We start from the raw sequence: 17589 nt of genomic DNA, 5'->3' as shown, positions 1-17589 counted from the left end.
ATTCGATATGCCGATAAACTTAGTAAAAGTACTTACGCTGACCCTGATCAATATGTGAAGCCAAATAAAAATTTAGAAGATAGAACCTCAGTTATTTCAACGTTGATAATTACATTCTCTTTCCTATTAGTATCTTCCGCAATTGTCGAATACAATTTTATTTACACATATAGTTCCCTCACGTTATAGCGGTCGAGAGACACGGGCTCTAATTTCCGATTTCAAAATCGCTGTGTTGCTGATACCGGTTTAAGAAAATACATCGTCCGTTGACATTCCCCTCAGAAGCAACCATTACTTTTTCAGAAAATTATTTTAATGATGATTTGATGATTTCTTTCTGCTGCTAATCAATGCTCTTTTTGCAATGTTTTCTTTCAGGCAGTTTTAATGCGAAGCGCACAGCCTTTAACTGGACCGAGTATAAAACGCTGCCGAGCAGATGAGGCTATTTTGAATGGACTGCTGATTCGGAGTACAAAAGGTTTTATAGTAGATACATGGGGTAAAGGCAAATCCAATACGGAAGTAGATCAACACTACTCGTTATGGAAAAAAGTAAATCGGTCAATTGGGAATGTTTCTTCTCCTTCGTCAATATTAGATAGTTTTTCCAAATTAATGGAAGGTGAAAATTTCTCGAATATGCTGAGTTCATTATAATCCTTATATCTCAATTGCAGCTTGTAACGATACAAATTGCTCCACTGATAAATGGCTGTCTAGATTAGATAATTCTGGCTGGTTATCATTAGTATTAAACTCTTTAAACGCCGCCTGTGTTGTAGCTCAGTGTTTAGATCAAGAAGGCAGTCCTGTTCTGATCCATGGTGCTAAAGGACTCGATTCTACGCTTATAGTCACTTCACTAGTACAAATTATATTGAATCCTGACTGTCGAACAGTTAGAGGGTACGGTATTCCGCTACATTTATTAATATGTTAATATATATTTAAGTTCTCTAGCAAAATTTAGATTTCTCTTATGATAAAATGTCGAAGTGGTTTTAAAGTCAATGTATGTTCACGGTGTTTCTAGTGAAAAAGTGAAAAGTTTGAAATGCAACACTATGTTCCCGAAATATCGGTATTTGCAAAATAAAAACTACTACAAGCGACGGAGACGGTGCTGCGTTTCAACTCTCTAATTTTTTGAATTTTATTTAAATTTTTGTATTGTAAAGAAAACATGCTCGAAATGATTGTCCGATTATTTATGTATTTTTCTTTTTTCAGAATTCAAGCCCTTATAGAACGTGAGTGGATACAAGCTGGGCACCCATTTGCAACCCGACATCGATATGGTTGCTATGCACCCTCTCAAAGTCGACCTAAAACGGCAGGTGCATCTTTTCTTCTTTTCCTCGATTGCATTTATCAATTGCACTATCAGTTCCCATGTAGCTTTGAATTTTGCTCTCAGCTGCTAATTGATTTGTTTGAGCATAGTTACTGCAGTCAATATGGCACATTCCTGTGTGATTCAGAAAAGGAGCGGGTAGCAGCGCAAGTTTACAGGCGAACTACGAGTTTGTGGTCATATTTAAACAGGCCGGAAATATTGGATACACTATTGAATCCGCTTTATGATCCCAATCCAAACGTGATTTGGCCATCAGTAGCTCCTATAAGCATAGAGGTTTGGAACGGTGAGTGCTTCTGTGAACTTTTCATAGAATTTGGAGTATATTATTCTATTTTCATAGAACTTTACCTACGTTGGCAAATAGATCAGACGAATGCTAAAGAAAATAGAGAAAGGATAAAGGCGTTAGTGACACAGGAAAAAGAGCTGAGGAGTGTGGTAAGTAGATGTTCTAGGAAAAAATATAGTGTAAGTAGGGCTTCTGACAACTGGTAAAATATCACACTTTTCTACTTGATTATATAAATAACTCAATTCTTTGCTCTCAATATATGAAAATATACAAATTTGGAGAAATTTAATGTATTCCTAAAGTTTACATCCGCTTAAGGGGGTCATCCCGTGTGCCAGATCTGAGAAATCGATTTTTTTTTGGCATCAATTGTATCTAGATATAGTGTAGAATATATAGGCAGTGATTTTTTGATATTCGGAGTCGTTCGGAGATTATAGTGTTAAACAGGTAAAATGTCACATGTCAGGTTGATGTCGATCGCCGCAACAAAGCGCATATTTATCGGTCTGAATGACGTTCGAATGACTTTGCTGAAATCATAAGAATTGAACCCAAGGCTTTACATGGGTTTTTTAAGAAACCTAAGGTTTAAGGACTAGATGTAGCAAATTAATGGTCAGTTAAGGTTTTAAGGTTAAAAATCGCATTCTACTTTTTAAATGCGTTTTTCTTGAAACTGCATATTGAAAATCTGCTGCCACCATAGCTCAAAATCTACCTAACGAAATTTTTTGAAATGTTCACGACATATTCAGAACATATTTCTACGATCCGCAAACTAGGATAAGTGGGATTTATTGGGTAGTTTTTTTATTCATCGAAGAAGTCTTGAAAAAGCGCCAAAATTTAAAAAAAAATTAATAAGGCACCAAAAATTTAATTTCAATATGTTTTTAACAATCCGAGTTTGCGGATTGTGGTTAAGACTGCACGTTAAAATGCAGTTTACATTACATTTTTTCTTTAAGACGATCACAGTGCCCTCTAGTGTGGCAGCAAAAAACACCCCTTTTTTTGGAGGTTGGTGTATATGTTGCTCTGTATTTCAATAAAGAACTATGCTATCGGGTTGGAAAAAATACCACACATGCTCAAGATATCAGTAAACATATGGTGAAAAGTTCATATTTCTACCTTTATCCAGTTCTTCATAAAAGATTTCTAAAAAAGGCGTAGAAAAACGGCTTTCACACGGGATGACTCCCATAAGTCGATTTGTTTCTTCTTGGTAATCAAATGATGATGTGTATATTCGATTACAAATCCATTGACTACGCCGTTATCATTAACGGTGCAGCAACCGGTATCCGGTCTAGTCCTGCCTTAATAAGGAATTTCAAGCATTCCGGTTTTGGCGGTTTCTGATCTACGCCATCACTCTTATCTGAGGCCGGGTCTGCCATGTGTTTCTTTTTATCGTAAATATTATCCCTATAGACTTCCAAGACTCAGTTTTCCCTATACGGATTAGATGACCCTCTCATCGCAGCCTATTGAACCGGATTTTGTCCACAATCAAAAGTCTTAGATGCCGCTCATAATTTTTTCGTTATATAGGCTTCCATCGCAGGATTCTCCTTTCCAATACGGTTAAGAGCTCGCCACTTTTCAGGTTTAGAACCAGCCTCCTTACATGCTGATTGGGAAAATAATTGCTTTGTACAGTAGGAATTTTGGCCCTAACAGATGGTTACGTAGGTCAGGCATTATCAGATGCGATTTGAGGTGGTGTTGTTATTCCCGTCCGGAGTATCATGCCAAAGAAGCAGTAAACCGAATCCATATTCGCTACCCTATATGTCCTGTCCTGTCATTAAAACGGAGAAGTGGTGTTCAATTAACACGTGGTCAGCATATCGCCTGAATACGTACCTACCCCGATTGTCGGTGGAGGAATCGTTCAAGCAAGTTAAAGATACGGTCTATAAAGTAGTCTATGCAATCTTCGCTGTCGCCAAGCCAGGTAAGTGGTTTATCAACCGAGATACTTGGCTTTGGAATGACGATGTTAAAATGAAGGTTCGTTAAAAGAAACGCCTCTACCACAAGTTTCTTGACCATAGAACGCTGGTCAATTGGCAAATTTACAAGGATGCCAATCGGAAAATAAAGAAAGCGGTCGATGTCACCAGAGCGGTCCATTGGAAGATCTTTACGATAAAGTGGACACTCGGGATGGCGAGAAATTTGTATCGTCTTGTCGAAAGCCGACACGAACGCACACAGGATATCGAACACTTTTGTTGCGTTAATGACAAGAACATTACTTTGCTTACCAACCGATGATTTACGACGGATAGATGGCGAGAATATTTCGAACAGATTTCAATAGAAGAATTTATTCATTCTCCACTTCTAGAAGCATTGTTGAAGTTTGGAGCGATTTCACCTGCGGGCGCCACTGAAGTTGACGAAGTAATAAAACGAATGAAATTGGGAAAAGCAACAGGACCTGACAACATCTGAGCTCAGGAAAGTGATGAGCTGGGACTCAAAGCTGTGGCTTAGACCATTCATCAATCGGGTTATTAAAGTAGGTGGAACACAGCCTGTCTGGCAAGGGGGCACTACAAATGTCCAAATTACCGTCCGATCCAGATGCTGCCTCATACCACAAAAATTTTTGAACGTATTTTTGACAACTGTATTCATAACATCGTTGAAATAACCGTGAATCAAGTCGGGTTTATCAAGAACTGCAGAGCTACTAACGCAACCCACGCTACGCGGTTACTGTGTAGAAACAGCGTGGAAAGCATCCCCGTCTTTACATTGCTTTTCTGGATCTGAGGAAACATTTGACCGTGTGCCACACGAACTCATCTGGTATGCTCTACAACAACACCTAGTATCAGAAGAACTCGTGCGCTGGGTGAAATTGGGCTAACACGATCCGAAAACCGCTTCATGTCTCCGTCGTTCATAAAGGAAGCGCCCTCTCACCACTCCTCTTTGTTCTTGTTATTGACATTGTCACACGGGGCATCCAAGGTCCAGCGCCCAATGCAGATGATGTTTTTGAATGAATCAGCATAAAACCAATTTTTTTAAGACTGATCCCCATGAAAAAGGCAATATCTCTGTCAGTGGCAGTAACCTGCCTAAAATTGAGCGATTTAAATACTTCTTATCAATGTTATCAGCCAATGGAGAACTGTGTTATAAAATTGCTTTACGTATTAGCGCAACCTGGATGAAGTGGCGTTCCACAACTTGTTTTTAATGAACGTCTCAATTCTAAAATTTACGGCAATGTCGTCCACTTCGTCGTCCTCTTTGATTCTGAGGTTTGGCCGGGAGTGGAGACGAAGATATTGCGTTGGACTACATAGTGGTGTGATACACCTTGATCACATCCGAAATGAGGATATCCGTGATGGACATGGAGTTGAAACGATCGTGGAAAAAATTCAAGAGGCGTCTTCAATTGTACGGTTATGTAATTCGCGCTATCGAGAATACACTCCCCAACACTGGCCTCAATATCGAAGTCGACGGTAAGCGACCAATAGACCAGCCGAAACAATAATGGCTTGATACGCTGGATAGGGATTCGAAAGCCTCGCGACTGCATCCAGATCAAGGTTTTGATAGAACAAAATGGCACAGTCAATCACGACGAGCCGACCCCGCTTGTGTGGGGACAGAGGTTTTTTCATTAGTAATCATCGCTTTCACAGTGTGCCAATTCCTTTGCAACATTTTCGTGTTGAAACATTTGCAGAAACCGTCAATTATTTTCCTCTCGGATGGTGTTCTCTCGAAAGAGCCTGTGCAGACTCAACTCTGGAGTTCGTGCAGTTCTCGGTTTCACCAGGGAAGGTTTTACCGCGTTTGTCTTGGAAACGGGACATCTTCTATCGTGAGCTTCACTTTATCGTCGAAAAGTTTCTTGAACCAAACCCAAAACATTTTCTTCTTAGAATGTCGCCTTTGTATTACAATCTGTTCACCTCCAATAATAATAAGCTAGACTAAATTCTATGCAACGGTGATCTGACAGTGAGACTTAGTCTGGCACTTGCATCTTTAATCAACTATAACAATTTAGAAGTGCAGATTGTTAGGACAATTATTTCACTTCTTGTTGAATCCACGAACGTAGGGGCGCAGCCCCCACAAATATGCTGAGCATTCGCATCACAATCTATTAAGAATTCACTTGCTTTTGGATACACTACCTTAGTTACCCTTAGTTCTTACATCAGTGTAGGACACAAAGAACCATAGCGTAGGCAAAGGCAACGGTACCGTTTCTTCTTTTGTCATTACCCTGGAATTGAATCAGTATGTTTGCCTGTAACAATTTTGACATTTGAATCTACGTTCTCAGTCTCGAAGATCTCACATCGAAATAAACCTTAGCCCCCTTTACTGATACAATACCACAGATTGTAGGTCTCACCGGGGTTGCCAAAAGATCCGCTTTCTTGCATCTGATTTCTCTGGATATCGCTGGTGCAGCAACGCCCATGTCGTTATTCCTAAGAAGCTTCGCCTTCTTTTGCGGTAACTTCTGCTGTTCCCGGTTGGGAATTTTCCTAGGTTCACGGTGTCCGGGTTGCATAGATCTGTTACCACATACCGATATTGGATCAGTTGCATTTCATATCTTCAGTTTAACGCTTTTCGCTTTTCTTGGTAGAGGTGGAAGAGAATGTCCCCTCTCCTGAAGTTTGCTTCCGCTGAAATTTCCTCTCCCATTTTCTGGAAGAAGGGTAGCAGTGCCACTGACAGGCCGGCCGTTGGCAGGTTTCCAGTTCCTCTCATTATGGAAGTTGCTGCACTTTTCTTCTTCTTATGGTTCACCGCCTCGTAGGCACTGAGTGCAGGTTTTCCACTGAAGCGGAGAGCATGTTATCCGCATATTTCTCCGTGGGGAAACATGAATCTGGAAAGGCCTCAAAAATCCATGCCTCGGTTGTGACTTGATTGCCCACAACCGCGGGTGGATTCGAAGTCTGACTCCTTACCACTTGGAGGGTTAAAATCCGTTGCTTCCATCTTTATGTGTTTTGGACACCTTTAGTGAAGTCGCAAACTACTACCCCTTCGACAAGGTTGTGTGCGAGAGAAGGGTAAAAAACTACTAACCTTTCAGAGTAGATTTGGCAGAGGATGGTGTCATGCCAAATACTGGCTCTAGCTCGACTATTGTGAAGCCAATCTCCTAACGAGCCAATCTGTCCCTTCATTACCAGGTATGTTCGAGGGCCCTGGCGCACACACGCACACAGAAATATTTCGTTCAGTCTGCCAAATTATAGCAGCGACTGGTGGGACCCGCATATCAACTGACTTGATATTGTGTTGCCAATAACATACAGCATTAGCACTTGGAACTGAGTCGAACGATGTGGTCCCGCCGTTTTTATCGCAGCTTAAGTTTGCTTACGGATTTCCGGATAGGAGCATGACCGTACGATTGGTCGCCTTTCCACAAGCTAACCTATTCGCAAAGTTCAGCCTGAGGCAGTAGGCAATGCATGCACACTATGGATGCATACAGTTAGGGAACTCATTGTAGTGAACGTTCATAACTCTATCGCAATTTTACAACACTAGAACAACTTACAGAATTCCTAATACTGCTCCTGCATATGATGCTTCTACGTAAGCTTGAAGTTGAGATACACTCTCAAATACTTCGCTACCAATTGAATTTTCACCTCCGGTAAAGTGAGTAGCGTGTAGCCAATTTTCCTAGTGAACATAATTAGCCCAGCCTTTCTGTCATTCATCATGAGTCAATGACAGGGGCACTAACTGTGTATTATTTCCAGACTTGTGTTCATGCGATTACTCTATCTGCAAACTTGCCGATAATTATTATGGCTAAATCGTCCGCAAATGCGTTATCCAGGAGCCTCAGCAAGGTGTCCATACGATAACTGAGAAAGATATTCTCCCTGTGGGCAGTCCCGAAGACAATGGACTTCCATCCAACCACAATGTCGATCCTTCTCCACTCCAGTATGTAAAGAATCGAACTAATTGTTGGCGGATCGATTCCCGCGTTACAAGTTGCTGTGAAGGCACCTCCGATGTTCACGAATGCACCCAAGTCGTATCGCATTTCGGATATTGCTTCTTAATGTTGGAAGTGAGCTCTGGGTGTGGTTTCTCTCTTCCTGTTGGCTTCTTAGGGTAAAGAGGGTCATCCCGTGTGAAGGCCGTTTTTTTTTTGCTTTTTTTAGATTTTTTTTGGAAAGAACTGGATAAAGATACAAATACGAATTTTTCACCGTATATTTATTAATATCTTGAGCATGCGTAATAATTTTTCCAGCCCGATAACATAGTTCATTATTGAAATACAGGGCAATTTATACACCAATCTCCAAAAAAGGTGTTTTCCTTTTGCCACGCTAGAGGGCGCTGCGATTATTTTAAAGGATAAAATAAACGACATTTTAACGTGCAGACTATAGTCCGCAAAACTAAACCTTAGGTTTCTTCAAGAAACACATGTACAGCCTTGGCTTCAATTCTTATCCTTTTAGCGAAGTCATTCGAACGTCATTTGGACCGATAAATACGCGCTTTATTACGGCGATCGACATAAATCTGGCATGTGACTTATTACGTATTTAACACTATAATTTCCGAATGACTCCAAATATCAAAAAATCACTTTTCATATATATTCTACACTATATCTAGATACAATTGATGCAAAAAAAATCGATTCCTCGGATCCGACACGGGATGAACCCCTTAATTTGTCTACTATGGTGTCAACATCACATAGGTCTTTGCCCAAATTTGTGTGAAAATCTATTCTAGAAACTACGAGGGTTTTAATGATTTACAGGTCCATAGCAGGGAAGACCGAGAACACCACGCTGGATATACATATACTGCCATAGTGAGGCTAATGGTTACTTTTGGGACGGTAACCGGCACAGCAATCACAAGAATTCCAATTTCGAAGACTGCCATGTGTGTATATAACTGGGGAATAAGAACATGCCCAACGGCATCACTGGAAGTCCTTCTAAGATTGATTCTTCTTCATCTCGACTTACGGGTGCAGGGAAGAAGGGTACTCTTTAGAATGTCCGAGGTTATCAGCGCAGTGGTGCCAAAGGTGGTTGGCATGCTTTCTAGACAGTATTTCAAATTACTGATACTTAAGAATATGACAATGACAACAGGGCAGATTGGGAGAGAGGCATTCAAATGCCTTAGTACAGTGGATACGCTTGTATTGCTAAAAAAAATCTGAGTTCAGGCCCATGTGGGGTTAGAAATTAATGGGGCAACGGACTACCTGACCAAAAAAGGAGCACAAAACACCGCTTTGTGAACCAGAAGCTTTCTGCAAAATCGGGAAAGGGTGAAAGATCATAAGAATAAGTATGATAATGAGAATAAGGAGTTGTTGACAAGCAGGTTATGCCCTTGAGGGATGTTCAGAGAAAGATAAATTTTCGCAAGCAGCTCTTAATGACAAAACGTACGCAGATGCTTGGACCACTCTACTGCAATCCTAATTTCCTCTAAATGTACGCGAAAACTAATTAAATTACTTCAAAGATCTTAGATGTAGATAAAGATTATATATATCATACTCTTGGTCCAGCTCTAAGTGGAAACACGCGCTTCAGCTCACGAATTGACTCCGGAAAGATCCTGAGTTAATTGAACCTTACTTGTGAAATTAAAGAAAGATTGGATATTTTTTTACAAGCCTTCATTGGCGTAGAGCAACATTTATTGTCAATCGTAACCAGAGAAGGGTAATGACGAAAGATCCAACGAAACAGCGATGGCATGATACGCTAGGTGATGATTTGAGACCCTCTGGACTTTACCCGTACCAAGCTTATGATCGGAAAAAAAGGTAGATTCGATTCTGACCCACTAACTCCGCTAATGAACGGGACAAAGGCGAAAGATTAAGAGGATTACCCTGGTCTGGTGATAATTCTGATTTCAGCACGTATTTCTTTTTGACAGAGTTTCTGATATTTAGATCTTTCAAATCGTCCTGCTTAGTTGGATAAATGTTTGGCAAGTTGCATCTCCCGATTAAGGTTTGCTGCCAAACGCAGTTTTAGTCAAACACACAGGACGATCTCTAAATTGACTAATGTTGTCTTTGCCATACTTTCATGACAAACCTTCGTAAATTAAGCGCGGTTAGTGTATTTCTCCGACAGAAATTTAATCCCACAGTATTTCGTCAGTATAAAGGACAGGGCTACAGCCTTAGGTGAAGAGAGTTGGAAATCGTTAGCTTTTCAATGATGACGGTTAATTATACCGTTATATGATAGTTTTCTGTCCTATTAAAATATCTTCCACATCAATTTGATTTGGGTCAACTGTCTTTTCTGCGCCATTGTATGAGCAGCACGAGCAAAGGCTGCAACCTTGCCTCAGAGGGCGTTTACTCCACACAATTTCTAATGAAAACGCCTGATACTAGTAATAATAATAGTCGTTGACGCAACAATCCAATTGGATTTCGGCTTTGAAGCGTGTTAAAGGACTTAATTCAAGACCGTAACGGTACAGTACAGGATTAAAAGTGATCATTCCTCTGAGGGTCATACAATGTACATGTGTAGTTTGTTCCAAAAGCGTTTTATTCTTAGCCATCATTATGACTATCAGTTGCGTCATAAAAAGGGAAATGTAGTTTGCATACACCTATAAAAGTAAGATCCTGTCTGACGATAGACTTACTTGAGGAAGTGTTCTCCCTATCCAGCATTCCGAATCTCAAAAAAATATATTCCTTACCTCCAATAAATTTTTACTTCTCATTTCAGGTATTAAAACTACGGAAGCAAGCAGCAGACTTAGAAAAGGAACTGTTGGAGCGGCTAAAGTTGGAGAAAGAATCGGAACAAGCAGAACATGATGAGAAAAATAGAGAAGCGATCAAATTAGAAGACCATGAAGAAGAAAAAATCAAAAACAATCAACAGTCTACTGCATTACCACTTGAATGAGTTATTGTAATGGGGCAAAGTCAATTTGTACATTATTTTAGGAGGCCGCATGCCTTCATCTCGAGAATGAGAGCGGAAGACGATATTTCACTTCGGAATAGAAGCTTGTATTGCACAGCGAAAAACAATGCAATAAGTCTGCATATTTCATATTCTTTCTTTAACTTTTACGTTTTTATTGTCTATGAGAGAAATAGTTCTGCACCGGATTTCTATTTCGATTAGACGGGCTTACAACCCCCCTTTCAAAGGACAACGGTGGATGATTTTAAGTTGACATAATGAAATGTACCAAACGCATTGCTAATAATCAATGGAAACCTTAACCAATATACAATCATCATTTCACTGTCAATTACATTTTGCATTTGCACATTATTCGTTTCAAGGTTCAATAAAAGTTTATTTGTACTCTCTACCAAATGAATAGTATTACTTTGGAAGAACTAAGGTCTAGAGTATCCCATTTGAGCCACTGGTCTCTTACATAAGCAGGTCACTTGACTATGTCGATTAAAGTTGCAGATTAGTTCAAAGGAATGGATAGGGAAAAGCAAAGAATTTCAACTGCTTCCGAGCTTTTTTTTCTGTCAGTACATCTCCTTTAATATAAGAAACTCATAAGTTTTCAGCTTTTAAAAACTAACCAAGTAACAGTATATTGGGAGGGCTACCCTTTTTCAAAAAACGTTATTTTAAGTGTTTAACGTTCAATGATTATCAATTTAATGCAAATAAAATCTAAAAATTGCTTAGCGTTAACCATTTTACGCAATCCGCAATAAATGCCTGGGTAATGCAGACTAATTCAATATCTACAGTCCAAGTACCAAATCCTGATGTCAGTTCTATGTTGTCAAATCCTGAATAATGCAAAGCAGCAGACGAGAGAGAGTGAACTGAGTTCTCCGCATCGTAAAACAGAAATGTGCCGACTGATGATTTGGTGTGCTTCAAATGAAAACTAAACGTTTGGCTAATCCAAGAAAACAATTAGTTAGTAGTTAGTTAGTTAGTATTTGATTCACTGCTTTCGAATGACATGAAGAAAATACTCGGTCATTTCAACGAAAAGAGCCGATCCACCCTGAAATTGCTCGTGGTCATAGCCTTCACGATATAACTACCGAGAGCGAAAGTTCTCTTACCAGAGGATCCACAGAAAAAAACACGGACATCACCAGATGGGACGCCGTTAAACCAGAGTGATCACGTCCTCATTGAGAAGCGAGCAGCATTTATCATCCGGGATGCTAATTATGACCGTGACCACCATCTCGCCAGAGCAAAATATCGCCCCCGGATAGCAAATAACGGAAGTACACGCTCATCCCAACTATAACTTGAAAAGTCCTAGAAGAAGGAAATGCCATCGAAATATGCCTGAACCGTCACCAGATGGTCGATAGCATTTATACGAAGTGGGGTCAGCTAAATGACACAATCAAAACGGCAGCAGAGAAGACATAGGATGCGAACTTTGACGAAGAGGGAATGAATGGTGTGACGAAAAGCGCCAGCAGAAAATAAATGTAAAAAACCATATCAAGAGAGATCTACAAGAGCCAAATGAGACAAATACGTAGAATTAAAGCGTACGGCTGATAAGATCTGCAGAAAGAAGAAACAAAAGCATATGGATGACGAGGTTTACAAATTGGAATCAATAAAAAGAATAATAGTAGAGTTTAAGTCCAGAACCATATTTTGCAGGGACGCAGCGGGGAATAGAAAATAGCACTTAATGCCACAGCCCAATCTCAGAGCATCACAGGAGCAGAAGCCGCATGGATACCTGTCCCCTATATCTATACACGAAGAAGTCAAGGATAAGCTAAAACCGCAGAGAAATAACAAAGCGCCAAGTGTGCATAAAATACCTGCGCATCTACTACAAGAAGTGTGGGGATGGCGACCAAATTCCATCAGCTCATAAACACTGTTTGGTCTGATGAAACTATTCCGAAAGATTGGCGCAAAAGTTGGCCCCTCTTGTTCAAATAGAGTTATTAAACGATTCCGTTCCTTCGTTTCCTGCATGTTCCTTATTACTCTGTGGATCCATAGATGTGAATTACTTACTCGACGGGAATGTTTCCTGCCTTGCGACGAATTCTAGTCAAAGGAGCTGTCGAGGTGGTACGATCAAGCAGAAACCACACGCTCCAAGGGTTGTTAACCACTGAAAAAGACCTTAAGTAGCAGGCGGCAAAAAGTAGCATCTGTAGCATCTTGTCTTGTAATGATTCCCCCTATATAGGCAAACCAAACTCCTATTTAGCACTCGGCTTAAGGAGCACTTAAAGAAAGCTGAGCTAGTAAAACGGGGCTGAAAAACTCATCAATTCTGCAGTCGCCCGACATATTGTAGAACAAGATTGATATGGGGGTTTTCCGGTGAAGAAAGCAGAAAGTGGCTGCCAAAATGCCTATTCGTTTAATAATAAAAAACTCATTAACTATAAGGAAATTGCATTTTTTTTTCTTTCCGATTATAAATTCAATTAATATAGACGATCGGAGCACAACACGCTATACTATAAGAGATGGTCTTAAACACTCTCCTGCGGTACACCAGCTGCGTTTTGTTTTTCAATTCAAAGCATCCTGCATATTTTACTCGGAATAGGCGCTCGATGCTTGAGATATTAAGATCACAAAGAATTCTTCTGGGAGGTTCATATACAATTGATACAACATACCTTGCTGCCACAGCTTATTGAATGCCTAGGCGATGTCGAGAAAAACGGCTGAGAACAGATGTTTTTTTAATTGCATTTTCTGTTATAATTCTGCACACCTGTTGAATTCTGGAATGCTTTTGATTCACAATGGTTTCTATAAATTTCTTAAGTAGAAGCCTAGGGATTAGCAACATTGGTCGGTACGATTCGTCTCTATTTGGCTCCTTCCCTGATTTACGGACTATTCTAATTTCGACCACCCCACACATAAAGTCCGCCGTTGCTAACATATATTGAAGGAAATAAACGACGCCAGGAAACGAGACCCATACGAAAGCATCCACATTTCGAAAATTCCCCCCAAAAAAAACCCTAAACAGGGACATGAACAATAACTTTTCTAGCTTGGATGAACTTTTAGGGAAAAACTAGAATGAAACATAATTAGGATACGACAATTGCAGAAATAGCTTTAAACAAGTCGGGAAACCGCAAGCTGGACGCTTCAGGTACGAAAGGTTTTGTGTATTTCTTACTACGTAGCATGTAATATATGCGTATATTATGTGACAATATCCACTTTCGGATGATATTGACATTCATAGTCTTGAATTTGCAAAGAAGCGACAACTTTGACGTGTTATAACTTTGTTAGTAATAGTGCGATTTCCACCAAACTTGGTAAGATCATGCTCTGTGTATCCATATTGTTGCGAAATTTCGTGGTGCTAGCATGAACTAGTAATATACTATTACTAACTTTATTTGTACATATATTAGTATGGAAGGTATTTCGGAGCCCAGGCACCATATAGTGGCAGTCTCCTGATTTTTGTTCAGATTTTTCGGTTGAATGGCCCCCTCAAAGGAATGATCACTTGTAACACCCCGCACTCCCCTCCTTTCCAACAAATGTTAAAACTAAGACCGGCTTCGAAAAGTACTAACAGAGACCTTTAATTTGATACTCCACATGACTATATTTGATGAAAAAAATTTACACCCCCTTTTCCATGTATGGTTTTGTGTTTACACAAAACCTTAAAAACCAAAAATAATCATAATTTTAAAAGATAAAAGACTGAGGAAGGACATAGTTGGTCCCCCAAATTCCCCATAGTTGGTCCCCTAAAGGATACTATAATATCTTCCAAATCAATTTTGTTCTTTCCAATAACTTGCCGGTGGTAGGCTCCAGCAATATTGACCGATGCGATTCCACTCTATTTGGCCGCTTCTCAGGTTTGTGTTCTAACTTCGACCACTTTCCATTGTCGAGGAGCGCATTTTAACCTGAACGCTGCATTGATTATTTGTATCAACTTGATTAAGCCATTTTCCGGCAATTCTCTCAGTACTTTCCATGTAATAAGTTCATAGCCAGGAGCTTTCTTAGGAGGCACATTTGTTTTAATCTCTGTTCTGCTCTCCGCATTGGGTATTGATCGCTCAAAGCCCAATAAAGCATTTGGGGTATTGGAAAAATAGCTGGGGTGTTAAAATTAAGGAGGTAAAAACGCAAGTGTGCACTTTTCAGAGAAAATGTAGGTACTCCACAAGAAAATTGACAGTTTGAAGTTCGAAATCGGGAGCACCATAGTGAGCAGATCAAAATCTATTAAATACTTGAAAGTTAAGCCGAACGAATTCCTAGAATTCAGTCCCTCCCTTGAGCTCACGATCAGTAATGCGGCCCATGCATTGAGTAGCTTCTACTATCTTCTCTGGAAGAAAGTACGTTCCAAACCCAATATTGGACGATTATCCCAGCAGGGGTTGCCATTTTTCTTAAGCCCTGCCAAATAGTGAGCATTGCCATGGAATCTTTTCGACACTCCTTGTCTGGTGGGGCAGAGAGTTAGCATTGAGTATTTATTTACTACATAAGAAGTCAGAATTAAGTAAGTAATTTTGATCCTTCTTGTAGTGCAGGCGCGTTGAAATAAAATTAAGTTCGATATACTCGTAGCTGAAGGGGGCTGTTTACTGTTTAAATATAGGCCACTATTTAAAAATCAAATCAAATGTTACCAAAGGAGACATCGAATTCAGAAGAATAAGAGGCTTTCTATGAACGATTGTAGCAAAGGAGGAGAGGTTTTGATATTAAAACTCTAGAGTAACCCCCCCCCTTGAACAATCTAATCTTGATCATGAAGATGTGGTCCTTTTCCAACACTCGGCATTCAAGTAGACACACAAAAATTCACAAAAACTGCTTTTCATGAAGGTATTAACACGGCTAATTGGTCGTTACAATACAAGCAAGATACCTTAGCTGCCTTCTTGGAAATATAAACTATAAGGAGCATTTAACAACGTAAATACCAAAGTTATCAAGGAAACTCTTGTCTTTGGCATTGGAAATTATTCATGTTAAGAACCGGAGGTATCTAATCTGGATGAAATCGCTTAAACATAGTTGTGAGCAGAGTAACACCCCGGGGGTTGCGATATCTTCGGTGCTCTGGTTGATAGAAACGGATGAAATTCTGCGAATATTGGACAAAACCGATGTGTCAGGGATATTTCCCTCCATTGTGAGCGAGCTGGTGCTATTTAGCACCAAGCCAAGGATACCAAGGATTACACTTTAGAATTTAAACAAAACTTTTTAATGTAGTGTTTATACAAAAGTGTTCGATGTTTTATTTAAACTTTTTTTATTGAGGAGTGGACAGGAAAGACTAAAGTCAATTAGATCATCACAAATCCTATTTAACTTAATAGGATTAGACAACATATAATAATAAAAATTATTCCTCTTACAATGGCAGGTGTCACGTTTAGTTCTAAACAAGAAGACTATACACAGGATGGGAAAATGCCTAGGCAAGCCTTGAACTTTCGCAGACCATTCAAGGTCGCAGTTGCGTTTATTTATTTATTCGATCAACAATAAACGGAGAATATTCCAATTACTTATTGCATATAAGTGCATACAAAAAACAGAAAAAATACGGAAAATTACAAAGTGTCAACAACTCTAATTTTGTGAGCGGCTAGGGAAAGCTATAAGGGATGAGGACCAAGCTGCAAACGGTTACAATCCAGTAACATTCTGGGCAAGGGGGAGTTGAAGTAGCACAAGAGCTCCGCAAAGGGAACCTCAAAAACATTAAGGTTGCGAATAATGTGTAATGTGACACATTAATGTAATGTAATAAATTTCGAAGTATACAGAGCTGTCCATCAAGCTATTGGAAAATTTTGAAAAGTACACATGCGTCAGTTAAAGATTGCAGAGGTACCAGGTTAAAAAAGGCCACACGTTCAAGATATGTCGAATTTTAAAGGTGAGGAATCGAGTAAATGTCTATTGCAGATTCAATTGCGCAATTATGGTAACGGGACCACACTACCGAAGCATATGACAGAGAAATGGAAACCCATGAATGAAGCCAGGTATTTTGGAAATGCAGCATGACATAACGATAATTAAATCGGGGTTTGTTGTCAAAGGTTATATCCGAGTAAAAAGCAATCACGGCTAAGAGATTGACCATTAAGATAATTAAAACGGTCGGAGGAGAAGTTCTTAGTGAACCGATAATAGAAAACAATTTTAAATCGTCTGCATATAAAAGGCTAGGACAGGCAAACAAGGAAGAATATCATCCATGAAAATTAAAAATAGAAATTGACCGAGGATGGACCTTTGGGGTACTTCCGATAAGGGAAAGAATGGGGATGAGATATTCAATGTCCTTCGCAAGGAGAAGAGCCCGAACACAATGCGCAACATGACAATGTAATCTGGACAGAGCCCCCCTGTGTCTGCATAAAGCTGCGGACGAAACCCGTCCAAATTTTCACAAGAGAAAAAAGTTCGGCGTCGCCCACACACGCAGAACACACAATCAGGAGATCGTGCCTTTCCAATCTTGTGCAGGTAAGAATGAAAACCCCCATGCCCACTTAATAGTTGAGTGAGGAAGTAATCAATCTCACCATATGATCGGTTGAGCCACGGATCTAAATTGTCGATGAGCCGTACAGTCCATCTGGCTCTTGGCTCGGTAAGTGACCGTTGACGTTCATCACGGGTAATCAACTCTCGTAGGTCTTCACCCTTGCAGCTGTAAATAGCTTTGCGTTCCTTAGCAAGGAAGCAACATACAATGCGCTCCATCTATTCGGTACTTATGCAAGGTTTTCGCAGAGCCCCAATTTTCCGGGTGACAAGTTTATAGCCAAGCCCCCCTCGTTTACCTCGTTGAATAAGTTTTGCCAACCACAAGTATATAGAAAGCTTGTCGCGGCCGGGGCATCTCCTTGGCA

At 40.0% G+C, this 17589-nt stretch overlaps 1 protein-coding gene across 1 annotated transcript in view; it reads left to right on the top strand.

Moving 5' to 3' along the window:
- LOC119648314 (myotubularin-related protein 9) overlaps positions 1-11047 on the top strand; it is a 42049-nt gene extending 31002 nt beyond the window's left edge. The window contains exons 4-8 of the mRNA XM_038049994.1: positions 382-628; positions 684-912; positions 1237-1649; positions 1707-1804; positions 10442-11047. Coding sequence (XP_037905922.1) covers positions 382-628; positions 684-912; positions 1237-1649; positions 1707-1804; positions 10442-10624 — 1170 coding nt within the window. The 3' untranslated portion in view covers positions 10625-11047. The remainder of the gene's footprint in view (positions 1-381; positions 629-683; positions 913-1236; positions 1650-1706; positions 1805-10441) is intronic.
- Positions 11048-17589: the final 6542 nt, after the last annotated feature.

Source organism: Hermetia illucens, chromosome 2 (genome assembly GCF_905115235.1).
Source record: "Hermetia illucens chromosome 2, iHerIll2.2.curated.20191125, whole genome shotgun sequence".
NCBI classification, from domain to species: domain Eukaryota; kingdom Metazoa; phylum Arthropoda; class Insecta; order Diptera; family Stratiomyidae; genus Hermetia; species Hermetia illucens.
The sequence above is the reverse complement of the archived record's forward strand: the minus strand, read 5'-3'. Positions and strand labels throughout refer to the sequence as shown.